The 13,703-nt window shown below is 37.1% G+C and overlaps 2 protein-coding genes across 2 annotated transcripts in view; one reads left to right on the top strand and one right to left on the bottom strand.

Moving 5' to 3' along the window:
- The window catches only part of LOC134006179 (zinc finger protein 208-like), a 1,001,836-nt gene that overhangs the window by 702,097 nt on the left and 286,036 nt on the right, over positions 1-13,703 (top strand). The gene's annotated exons all lie outside the window — the stretch shown is intronic.
- The window catches only part of LOC134006183 (uncharacterized), a 65,366-nt gene that overhangs the window by 44,184 nt on the left and 7,479 nt on the right, over positions 1-13,703 (bottom strand). The window contains exons 6-8 of the mRNA XM_062445267.1: positions 13,235-13,351; positions 12,854-12,961; positions 12,418-12,552 (exon numbers count right to left, since the gene is read on the bottom strand). Coding sequence (XP_062301251.1) covers positions 12,418-12,552; positions 12,854-12,961; positions 13,235-13,351 — 360 coding nt within the window. The remainder of the gene's footprint in view (positions 1-12,417; positions 12,553-12,853; positions 12,962-13,234; positions 13,352-13,703) is intronic.

Here is a 13,703-nt window from a genome sequence, read left to right as displayed (position 1 = left end):
TTATTTTCTTATTAATTGGCCATCTTCAGACCCTTAACTCAAGCAGTGATAGACCATTTTTATGGCAGAGATTTTGACCTGTCAAAGCAGAAAAGGCACAGGTGGAATTATTAATATTAATGATGGCTGCTTTGCATTTAGGTGACTATTGTGTACAGTCACTCACTGACATGGTGTACTCTGACAATTAATGGAGCTATTGTTAATGTTGTCATTTCCATCTGTGCTTTAATGGCTTTGAACTGTCAAAATCTCTGTTGTGAAAAGGGTCTGTTGTTCAGTCATAGCTCATCAACTGTAACTGGGCACAGGAGCCATGTTAAGTTTTGCATTTCCCTGTAAACCATCAAGTTGTGAATGAAAGTAAGAAGGATTCTTGGCACCTAAAGAGTTTGGAAAGCCAAGTCTTTCTAAAACCAGTAACACAAAGACACAGTTGTAAACTATGGAATAAACAATATTTGTCTACCCCAATGTAAGCTGCTAACATCAGCATTAACTTTACTTATTACAGTATTAACCTAACATTAAGGCCATTAGCTGCCAAAAACCTTTAGATTAAAAAAATGTACTGAAGCTGTAATTAAAATAAAAACCCTGCATGTTTCTGAAATCAAAGACCCATTATATTACATTTATTAGAAAATGCTAAAAATCTAGTGTTAAATCTGCCACAACTAGGACAACACTATTTGTAAACTGCATATGTTCTGTGCTACAAGACTACAAGTTTGACAGACATAAACAGTTCTTGCAAAGGGTCAGTTTGTGTCTGAATTTACTTCCTTCCTGTCTTGGAGGTCTACAGACATTTCCTTTGACTTCATGGTTTGGTTTCTGCTCTGACATGCACCGTCAACAGTTGGACCTTATATAGACAGATGTGTGCCTTTCTAAATCATGTCCAATCAATTGAATTTACTACAGGTGGACTCCAATCAAATTGTAGAAAACATCTCAAGGATGATCAGTGGAAACAGGATGCACCTGAGCTCAATGTTGAATGTCATAGCAGAGGGTGTGAATACTTACTGTATGTACATGCGATATTTCAGTTTTTTATTTTTAATACATTTGCAAAAAATTCTAAAAACCTTTTTTCGCTTTGTCAATTTCAGAATAAGGCCAAAAGTGGAATAAAGAGAAAGTGACGGGGTGTGAATACTTTCCAGATGCACTATACATACATATATAGACTTCACCAATCACATACAACATGTACATACAACATGTACAAAATGTGCCAACTTACCAACAACAAGCTCAACAAAGGATTGTTTATCAAGTTGAAGAATGAAGCATCTGTATTTTCCCCCATCAGAAAGTTTCACCATAGAGAGTTTCAGTGAAATGTTTCCCTGCTTCAGCCCATCGATGGACAGTGATGTCCGTTCCTTGTATGATGGATGTTTAACATGTGGGAGGTCCTGACCAGCACGGCGCACATGCACATATACGGAGTCCAAGTCAGGTCTCGTCCACTCCACTGCCAGGGCAGCAACATCTTTGGCAGGTTCCAGTTGACATGGCAACATGATGTCATCGCCAACTGTTGCCACTATTGGCTGAGATGAACCAATTAGCTGGGACTGACCTGGAAAGAAACACAGATGTTCATTCCTGCAAGTACTGTAAGAGCTAGAGAGCTCAATCGTTTAATCTCGTCAAGACTATTTTCATTCAAAATGAATCAGAAGTGTATAGTGTCTGTCTTCAATTGGACACCTGTCAAAGATTTTCCTGCAATTCTATAGATTCAGGAAAACCATGGCTATAGGCTTGTAACTCAATTATGTCTTCATGCAGTGTAACAAAATTTAAAGCTATAAATCATTAGAAAAAAGAAAAACAGAAATTTTATGTCTCTGATTTTAACCTCGGAAACTTGAGAATCTGATGATTACGCCAGTTTTTTCAGTTTTTGTATTGGACAAATGGTTTGTAAATGCCAATCATTTAAAAATAAGTGATATGCTCAAGAAACACCAACATCAGTCAGGCAGGCAAAGCATGAAAGTTTAGTACATGTACTTTACAGTTTTGAGTGAAATGTCTCAGCCAGTGTTGCATGGATTGTCATACAATTTGATACAGATATTTTCCCCTGAGGATAAACTGTAAACATTTTTAGTGAACTGCGTGCTTTTCATCAACACCATCATGAAGTCAAAATTCACCTGAGACCACGTTAGTGTTTAAGTTACCTCTACAAGAGTGTGTTAGGAGAAGATGGAGAACCAAAACATAGAGGATTTTAAGCGTAAATTGAAGGTACAGTCTGTTCATCCGGTGAAACATCCTGCAGTCCTGAAATGTTTTAAAAAGGGATCAGTGATACAATGAACAGAAAACATGTTTTAGAATTAGTGTTGGGCAAAATTATTAGTCAAGTCAAAAGTAGGTTTAATTTATTCATCTCAACTGTTTTGTGGACTTGACTTAGCCAATTTCCATTTGGAATTAATAGTCCTCTCATGGGTGGACTACACATGAAAAAAACGAAAATAATCACCATCTTCTACATGATATATACTCTTTATTGATCCTCTGTTTGAATTCAGACCTTCACTGACAGAATACATTCCTACGTATATAAAAGTAAAACACAAATAATGGCAATGTGTCCAAGCGTATTCAATCTCATCTATGTATTGTGCAATTTAAGCAGAGTTATACTTTCACTTTTGGTGCCAGGATGGTTAAGATTGTTACCTACTGAATTTAAAAAATATATTTTGACACTGCTGGACTTGTTTAATCTATTAGCCTTCATTAGAGTCCTCTCTATGATACAAAGTCCACTGTCTTCAATATTTTCTATAAACTTAATAAAACGTTTCAATATCCACCAGTGTGATGCCAAACTAACACACTTCCTGTTCAAATAACCCCTTAAACCTTCGGCTGATCGAATGTGATAATAATATTAATCATATAACAATTACTCAACATTTGAAATACATTTAATGTATGGTCACAATTTTTCTCACACAAAGATTTTGAAATATACCTAATAATCTGTTACAGAGTATTACTGCAGTGCCCAGTCTGAATACAGACCCACTGTTACTGTTGGTAAGGTGAGAGTTTTAATATACAAGTTAAATGAAACATGTAGAAAAATGTAAGTTAAATTCAGAAGACGACTTACCTGCTGCGATATGTGTCGGTTATTTATTAGACTGCACAGCTAAAGTCTGTAAATCATTGACAGGCTCCTGAGTGTTATTTGCTTTGGCTTATCAACTGCTGACTGCTCATTTGTTGTAAGGTAGTAATGGCCGAGCTTTACTTTCTCCTTGACTTCCAAGTTTAGCCATTCTGTGTTTTTCCTACTATTGAATAAATGAAAGGCAACTAAATACCAGAGACACAGCAGATTGCAAAAGAATACTTTTGCAATCCAACTACCTTTATTAAATCACTAAAGCATACAGGCTCCCTGAGCTCTGCAGCAGGAGAGAAACCCATTGAACAGCTCACACAAACAGCAATTAACACTAACATCCTGTGTACAGTCACACTTACCTGTCTGCAGTAACTTCTTTCCTTCAAGATGATCAATAACTATTCTATATATGTACCTTCTACAGCTTCCAGTTCTTGGATTTTGTTTCCCTTTTTCCAACCATCACTTCTTCAATCGTGGAATAAGGGTAAAGTAAAGTACAATAAAGTCCTTTTTTTTTTTAGTATGGAACAACAGCAACAAAGTCACCAATAAATCCCACATAATTGAGAAAACCTTAATGTTTAGAAACATAGATAGAAAACAAGTATTCCACAATTTAAATTAAAATGGTATGTACAAAATGAATTGAATTTGAGATCATAAACGACTTTTCAATCAATCAATCACAGGTTGATTGAAGGTTTGAAGGTTTCACTCTGAGTGTAGTTGAACTTTGAGCTACTTTCCAGGTAACTTATCACTAGAATAACATAATAAACCATTCTTTGTCTTAGCAATTAAGGAAAAGGGGAGAGTTCATTAGGTAAGTGTTAGGTCTTTGGTCATTTTTAACGTCTGTGAAATGTCTTCACAGCTATTATATTTTTTTGCAAAATTTGGTTCAGACTTACATGTTAATTAATTATAATATGTTTGGTGATTCCCTTACTTTTCAGTTTTTTATCTTATCTGTTGTGTTTTTATATATGTAATAGCTACTTATCTTATGTTAAATGTCATGTATGATCATTTAATGTTGCTTTTTGTCAAGAGGAACATTGAGTCATGTGTGCTATATCAGTAAAAACTGCCTTAACTTTTGATACACCTGTTAGTCATTTCTATAAAGTGAAAGAGTAAGACAGACTTGCTGTCCTTTACTGCCCCCCCCCCCTTTTATTTGATTCATTCATTTTTCTCAACAACGACTTTAAGCATGGAAGATGCATTGACAACGCTCATTTCCCTTGTGTATTCTTTGACAGGCTCACCTCCTATGGGGACATCTTGTGGTCACAAGTTGTCAAAGCACTTCTCTTAGTGACTTACATTATACATTATTCCAGGACAGACACAAAGGTGGAAGACCAATCCTGAGTGTCTTTTCAAAATGTATGCATAGTCTGTTAATGCAGGTTAAAATGACTTTTTGAAAGCAGGACTTTTACTTACTCTGAAGTATTGTAACTTTGATTTAATAAAGGTTTTTGAATTTATTGGGCATTTTTGCATCTGACATTGGAATATACTGACCAGTCAGTTTTCTAGGTTTCTTGCAGCAATGATGTGCAGAGACTCTTCAGACGGCCAAAAAACAAAAGTTAAATAAAAAAGAAGAAGAGATTTCCTGTTGTAAAAGTTAAGCTAACTTTGGGGATTCTTGAACCAATCAGAAAGTCACGGCTCATCGACCCCTCTTGACTGAGAGCCTATAACTCAAAGAGTGTCTAACCACAGGAAGAGGAAGTTCTGAACTACAGCATATTTAAGCTGCAGTCAGTCTGATGCTCAGACAGTCGGCAGCAAGACATCATGGACGTCACAGCTCTCTGCTTCAGGCTGTGTGAGTACTCACTTGTCATTGTTTCTTTTCTCTTTATACGTTTTATATAGTCCTGTATATCAATGCGTCTCTGTTTGATGTATCACTCTGCTCCTTTATTTATCCAGTGATTTTTGAAATAATTCAGCTGGGAACACAAAGTCAGAAAAGTGGTAAGTAGCAGCTAAGTAACAAATAAAAAATCCCAGGTATAATTTTATTTGTATCATTCATTCATCTAATGACTCAAGGTTGACGTGAACCTTTTGAATCTATGATGTAATCTAGGTTCCTCCAACTGTTTCATTTTTAATTTTGTGAAGGGTTCAATCATTAATTAATTAAATAATGTTGCTGGTAAATACCTGAATGTATCTTACAAAGAGACACAATTTAAACTGTTTCTGTCACAAGGTGGAGGCACTTCTGGATGTTTCATTTGGGACTTTTTGAAAAATAATCACCTCTTGGTTTCAGATGCAGCTTTTCTTCGTATCACTCCAAACAGACTGCAGCACTTTCAATACGACTCTGTCTCCTTTGAATGTGATGGCTTTGATGACTCAACTCAGTTTAGAGCGATCAGGAACATGGAGGAATTTACACCAGCATGTGGTATTAAGAGGACACCAACAGGGCCCCTCTGCACCATTGCTAGAGCCTTTCCTGAAGACAGTGGAGAATACTGGTGTGAGACTGATGGAGGAGAGAGAAGCAACAGTGTCGATATCACGGTCACTGGTACAGTAAGTTCATTGTGTTTCTAAAACCACTATATATCCATTTTCAACTAATCATCTGTTTCTCGCCCACTATGTCCAGCATGACACTATAATACACTCTATAATATATAATGTGTAAAATAGTTTGTTCTTAGATCAACATTTGAGGTTTACTGTAAATTTGGTAAATATTGTTAAATGTATATGTATACAGAATAATGGAGTTTAGTTTAGTTTGGTGTCTGATTTTTTGTGATTTGTTTTTATCATTTGTCACTGCGACATTGTACATATAACATTTTTCTGACATTTATTCAATTTGTTTTTTCAGATGGTTCTGTGATCGTGGAGAGTCCTGTTCGTCCTGTGATAGAGGGAGATGATGTGACTCTGCGCTGCAGAGATAAGGAAAACTCCACCAACCTCCGAGCTGATTTCTACAAAGATGGAGTCCTCATGCAGAGCAGTCCTGTAGCAGAGATGACCATTAACAGTGTTTCCAAGTCTGATGAAGGACTCTACAGGTGCAGCATCTTTGATGGTGGAACATCACCGGAGAGCTGGTTGGCTGTCAGAGGTGAGACATAAGAGTGTTACAAAACATAATAAAGATGATTCTTTCCTGGTTGTATGGCCAGAGTACATGCAGATTATACATGATGATGGTAACCTTATTTATGAGAAATGCAGTTTTTTGACATTCAGTAGAAACTTGATTAAAAGTTGGCTTAAAAAATAGTTTCGTTTTTGTGACATTTTCGCTTTTCCCCAATATTATATTGTGTTACTGCAAACTTGTTCATATAACATATTTGAAACATTTTCTCAATATGTTGTATCAGATGGTTCTGTGATCCTGGAGAGTCCTGTTTGTCCTGTGATGGAGGGAGACGATGTGACTCTACGCTGCAGAGATAAGGAAAACTCCACCAACATCCGTGCTGATTTCTACAAAGATGGAGTCCTCATGCAGAGCAGTCCTGTAGCAGAGATGACCATTAACAGTGTTTCCATGTCTGATGGAGGACTCTACAGATGCAGCATCTCTGATGTGGGAACATCACCGGAGAGCTGGTTGGCTGTCAGAGGTGAGACATAAGAGTGTTACGAAATAAAATAAAGATGATTCTTTCCTGGTTGTATGGCCAGAATTCATATGCATAATGTTGATGGTAATTATGTTCATGAGAAGTCTACTTGTTTGGCACTTGTTTGGCACTTGGTTGTATACAAAGTTACAAAAGGAACCTGCCTATCAATGTTGTAAACATTTAAACTACTAGCTGGTTAAATTATTTCTAAATGTTTTACAGCCATCTTGCTTAATTTATGATGTCATAGGTAAATAAAATTGATATTTTAGTGCCTCTTTCCTGCTGCATATTCTTCAGTTTGTTTATATGTTTAAACATGTTGAATTGTTAAACCCTCATGACTACCAACTGGGGTCTCTGGTGATCCCAGGAATAAACTCCTCAAAGAAACAACCAACAAATAACTTATTTCTTTCCAAAATATTATTGATGTCATTATTGTCTTCTCAAAAAAATATTATCATTTTAGGAAAGCTGCAGTTACATTATTATATTGTGTAAAAAAACAACGTTGGACCATTGACAGAGCAAACAAACTGATTGACAAAGTGATACAATTTGGACTGAAACACATGTGAGATATAACAAAAAAGTAAACCTCTGGGCTCTGTGGGTCAGAGTACATGTGAATTTCCTCTCTTGGGATCAATAACGTCTTGTCTTTTTTTTCTTATAGTCTTTGCAGCACGTCACTGTCATTGCTCCTGCCATATTTACCTCGTCTTAAGGACTGTGTTCACCATTGTGCCAATGGCTCTGCTGCTGCTGGTGGTGGGACTACTTCACTGTGGGAAACTCAAAGTTGCATAGAAATAACTGATACCAACTCATATGTAAAGGTAACTGCCAAAGTAAGAATGACGCTGTAATGATTTTCATCTTATAAGATAGTTTGATCACCAAGATGATGAGACAGAAAACATGATATAGTGACTTTTAGTTTGACATGAAGGCTGTTAGCATGCATTATGCATGATGGTGTTTATTTTTAATCTTATTTCTCATATGTATACTTCTCATCATGTTTATCAGTTGGTAGTATTGACTGATTTTCGATCAGGCAGTCGCAATATAGCAGCTTCTGCACCAGAAGGTTTTATAAGCACGTACAATAATGATTTTTTTTAGAACTGCAGACACTATGACAGCTTTCATCAGACAAAATAGCAACATGAGCTGTTAGAGCTGTTTCTCATGCATGTTTATTTGTATGTTGGCAGTTGAGGTTAAAGTCAAAGGTTGAAAACCACAGAGGCAGACGTGTGATCTTTTCAAAGTGTGTCTTCAGTCTTCATCAGTGTTTTATTTTAGATGCTGCACATACAGGTGATCATTTTAGTTTCTAAGACAAAGGCACATCAGTTAAAGAAACTTGCAGAGTAAGACGATAAGTCTGGGAATAAACTAAGGTATTAAATATTCGCACTAGATTCACACAGAGCAGCAGGTTACACTATGCAATGAAATTCTTACTTTGCAGTCTGTCACCAAATGCTGTTTATATTAAAAGGCCAAACCAAAATAATAGTATCTGAAATGACACAAGGTGAAGAGTTTAAAAGCAGTTAAATACAAAAATACGATAAATATAATAATAAAGGTGTATACTGATGGTGCAGGTTAATACAGCATGTGCAAAAAGAGTGTGTTGTGCAAACTTGCCATGTTTAAAGTATTATGTTTGTAGCAGCATAAAAGAGTAATGTAACAGGGAATACAGATAAATATATAGAGAAAAAATATTAATATAGGATATAAATTATGTTATTTCTGGGTCATTTCTGGGTAGCTCACGCCTATACATACCTGAACGGGTGTTACGTTCCAGTTAGGTCAAGAGAAGGTAAAATGCCTTTCAGTGGTCAGTAGGGAAGAGAAGTGGCAGCTGACTGTAAAGCTGCACATTTTATTTGTTTGTTAGTATGGTTTATGTTATTTTTGTTTAATTTCTTAAAGTTCATTTTTGTTTTGGTTTCACTTATAATTTTGTTATTTAATATCACTTTTCTCCAGTCTGCCAACCTGTTTTTTTTCAACTTTAATTTATAGGTTTCCAGTGCCCAAATACCATCTTCCGCCCTTTATACGGGGAGGCAGCACTAGTACAGACTCCAATACAGTGTGTTAGTGATGAGAGAAAGAAGCTTTCTGAAGCGACTGTGTTGGAAATGGTTTGAAGCATTTGATAGTGAAATGATGACACCTGCTGGGACACTTTGATATTGCTTTTATATGCAGCCATTCAGGACAAAACAATGTGAAACAGGCAACATATATATAAACTCACTGCTGTCATCATCATTTCTGTCATATTTTGATAAAAGCTGTTTAATAAAGGTTATTTACCAAAAACGGTCTCAGTGCATGGATTTATTTATATATAGAGAGATAATTAGTCATTTTTAACTGTATAATACTATATAACTTGTAATTACTATAAAATATAGTTCGTTAGCAGCGATCTTAACGACGGACCAACGGGACCGGCATAGCGGCTAGCATCATACTAGCCGCTATGCCCAGTGTTTATATTGGAGGGTTAGCGTCTTGCTAATAGCTCCTAACTAGGGGACGGTTCAAGTTACACAAGTTACCCCCCCCCCCCCCCTTACCCCTTGTGCTCAACTGGCTCTAACAACCCTGGGTGTTGACAATGAGTGGTAACCCCATCAGATTAATTTCCTGAAATGTGAATTGGATGAACAATGCCACTAACGCACGTAAGGTAATTTCGCATCTACAGGAGCTCAGAGGAAACCTGTTCTTCCTACAGGAAACACATCTTTGTACCTCAGAGTCCTCGCGCATTAAGAAACCTTGGATGGGCCATGTCTTTCACTCGAGGTTCTCGGGGAGGGCCAGGGGGGGCTGCGGCTGGATCTTGGTCTGGAAATGGCCTCCGCTCTATCAAGGATCTCTTTATTAAGGATATTTTTTCCTCCTTCGCAGACCAGTCAGCCAAGTTTAACCTTCCAAACGCACACCTGTTCCGCTTCTTTCAAATTAGACACCTTGTGAAATCCCTCTACCCCCATTTTCCAAATCGCCCCCCAGAAACAATGATCGACCAACTCCTATCTCTCGGCACCAGACGAAAAGGCCTCATAACAATTGTTTATAACCATATTCATATACTGTCACAGAACCGACTGACCTCCCTAAGGGCTGCCTGGCACTGGGACCTTGGGACCTCACTATCTGATGAGTGTTGGGAATGAATATTAAACCGTGTACACACATCCTCTATATGCGCAAGGCATGGCCTGCTGCAATGTAACATTTTGCACAGAGTCCATCTCACTAATGCTAGGCTGGCCAAAATCTACCCTGACAGAACAGATGAGTGTAATAGATCTAAAGGCTCCCCTGCTGATTATGTTCATATGTTTCTGACCTGCCTACGACTATCAGAATACTGGTCTGCAATATTTAAAACAATTAGTGAAGTTATAGGCCGAACCATAATCCCTGAGCCCCTTGTGGTCCTCTTCGGTGTCTCCCTCACACATGGCCTGACTAAATCCTCACAGCACATTATTTTACATTTTCCTCCTTACTTGCTCGAAGGCTCATCCTCCTTAAGTGGACTCATGCCTTCCCTCCCACTCACAATAAATGGATCCATGAAATGCTACAATGTGTCACCCTGGAGAAAATAAGGTTCTCCCTCAAGGGTTCCGTATGTAAATTCTATGAGATGTGGCAACCTTTTGTAAACCACGTTGACTCCCTAACTATTGATGCTGAAAATGTGTAACTGAGCACAGCACCCCTCCCCCTCCTTTTTATTTATTTATCTATTTTTTATTTTATTTTATTCTCCCTTCTCCCTTTTTGAGCACTTATGTGTTTACCCTACCTCAATTGTTAACCTGCTTACTTACTCTTGTTTGCTGTTATTGTTTGCGTGTCCCTCAGTGCGCCTGGGTGTGAGTGTGTTGTCTTTCTGTAGGTTCTTTTTCGGTTTTGGGTGGGTGAATTTAGGGTGTTCTGGGGGGTGGGAATTAAGCTGGAACCTTCCTTCAGTACTCTGTTACTGTTGCTGTACCTCAACTACGCATCTGAATGTATTACGTGACCACTCCAGTGTTAAAATCAAAAGACATTTTTGAAAGAAAGATATATTAATGAATGCATGCAGATAATGAGAATATATTTAAGAAAAAAAACAACAATACAGTAGCAGCAGCAGCAAAAGAACGTGAGCTGGCGTGGCAGAAAAAAACTATTAAGTAAAAAGAAATGTTTCTACACTAACTCTAGTGGTGGAAGAAGTAGATAATTTACATTTACCATAAAACCAGTAAATAAGATGCCTATTTTGGGGGGTGTCATGCTGGGGAAAATGCTTTTATATTAAAGACTGGTTTATTTTAATGCACCAGTAGCTATTAATTCATAAAGACATATGTTTATACTCCAAACCTTTTTCTTTATTTTACTTTTATTTGAAACAGCATCAAAGCACACATATTACACCTGAAACAGTGTGTCGGGTTAATGGTTTTTGGTAATGATTTCAGACCGGGTTATTATGGTTATTGTTATAGTTATTGCTCTTAGTGTGGATGGCCCTTTACAGACATTTAACCCAATCCAGATCCAACCTCTCTCTTCATTTTACTGGTGTATGAGATGCACCCCACTTTGAAATGAAAAAGATCTCACCAAAGGTGCGTCTTATTTTTTAAATGTATATTTATTGGCAAGACCAACATATGTACAAAATAAAAAACATACTTTCTACAGGAAAAGAAATAGTTGTTCCTCCATTATTTTTTGATAGTTCACCACCCCAAAAATTATATTTTTGACATAACACTGACCAGATCTGACAAGATCATCACCTTTTAAGTTGATACTTTGAAGTTGTTACAATCAACATTATCATTCATTTGGAGTTCTGTCCACCTGCTGAATCTAAATCCAATATTTGCTCTGTTTTAGCTCTCTCCTCCACTATGTGTCTGTTTTCTGGTTTTTAGAGGTTTTCTCTCTTTCTTCTTTCTCTGCCTGTTGCAGCTGAAAATGACACAATGAGAGCGCTGAGAGTGAACCAAAACATTAAAGTTTCCTTCAGACACTAAATGTACACGTCTCATCTTTGACCCGTACAGCTTTCTCACAAACTGCTGATTGCTGCACCTGAGAGTTTGAATCTGAAAATGTAGAGACCAACATAAAGGAAAACTATCATGCTGAGAGAACATGACTTTGTTTTACATTCAGAATTAATGTGAATTCTGTGAGACAAATGTGTTCAATGAATCCCTTAAACATTAGGTGGAGTAAAGTCATGTTTCTCTCTGTGTACAAACCAGAATATCACACTGCACTATTGAAAATGTTTTGGACAAATTGTGTTTTGAATTGTTGATTATATCAAAGAAAAAACTTTTGGAATTTTTCGTTTTCCTGATGTATAATTTTGGTGTTTTCAAGTTACTGTTGACATTCAGCATTTGGGCATTATAAATTCCTCGTAGACGTCTCACGGTTGATGATAAAAGTTGGTAAATAAGGAGAATATTGTAGTTTAAAAGGAGTAAAAAAAGTTACAGTAAGATAAACTAAAACACTGTGTGGCAGCTGGGCTGATTATTATACTTCAGTGGTTTTCATGATCTCTTCATGACAGTTGATGAGCTCAACGAGGAGTTTGTCTCCTTCGGCCAAACGCCTCAGTTCCTTCCATTTCAGGTCAGAGGGAGGATGATGGAAACCATAACCATGGGCCCATATCTGTAAAATCCAAAGTTCACAGATAATAACAAAATTATACAATTAAACAACTTTTTCAGTTAAAAATATTTTGCATGTGAAGTTAAAGAGCTGAATGAATGAAAAAGAAAGAAAGAAAACTGAGAAAGAAAGAAATAAAGAAATCAATTGGAATGAAAGGAAGGAAGACAGAAATGAAAAAAAGAGGAATGAAGAAAGAGAAAAATGAGAGACAGAATGAACAATGAGGAAGAGGAAAAGAAGAAATGAGACAGACAGAAAGAAAGAAAATGCAACATAAATGAATAAATCAAAGTCTTACAGTGACACTCTTCTCAGCTCTGAGTGAAATTGACTTCTCAAATGTGAACATGATGGGGTTTTCATGGTTGAGCTTCACTCGTAACTTCCTGCCTTCCAGTTTCAGGTCCTGCAGGAGAGAAATTGGACACAAGAAGGAGGATGAAGGAAGAACAAACAAGTTAATGTTACAGTGTTAAATCCATGAGTGTGTGACATTTAAACTGTTCACATGAAAACAAGAGAAAGTAGATTCTGAGGTAAATACTGTAGAGGGTCGTTAGCTTGGCTTTAATGGTCCATTTAAAATAATCCTGGATACACTTCATCAATGTAGAGCTACTAAACCTAACAGTACATGTTCTCATGTTTATACACAGTTCATCCTCACAAACATCATCACCTCTTTAGACTTGTTGAAGAGACAGAGATATTTTCCATTAGGGTCGATCTCCACAAAGACCTCTGTTGAGTTTTTGCCAGCTGGGTTGGTGTCATTATGTTGGCTTATATCTGGGCTCTGTGGGAGAAACACACACACACACACACACACACACACACACACACACACACACACACACACACACACACACACACACACACACACACACACACACACACACACACACACACACACACACACACACACACACACATACACAGTTGAGTTCAGTCTGAAAAGAGTTATTTCTTATGTCTCAGATTTTCTCTCATGGTCAGTAACAGTTTAGTTTGTTCTCAGTAATAAATCAGTGTTGGAAGGAGAAGTTAAAAAAAGAGAAATGACTTCAGTTATTGATTTAGGTTAAATGATGTACCTTCTCCTGCTCCTCCTCCAATGTTTCAACCTCTTTCTCACCATCAGGCTTTAT

The sequence above is a fragment of the Scomber scombrus genome, chromosome 23, assembly GCF_963691925.1.
Source record: "Scomber scombrus chromosome 23, fScoSco1.1, whole genome shotgun sequence".
Classification (NCBI taxonomy): Eukaryota; Metazoa; Chordata; class Actinopteri; order Scombriformes; family Scombridae; genus Scomber; species Scomber scombrus.
This window is presented reverse-complemented; position numbering and strand designations above follow the sequence as displayed.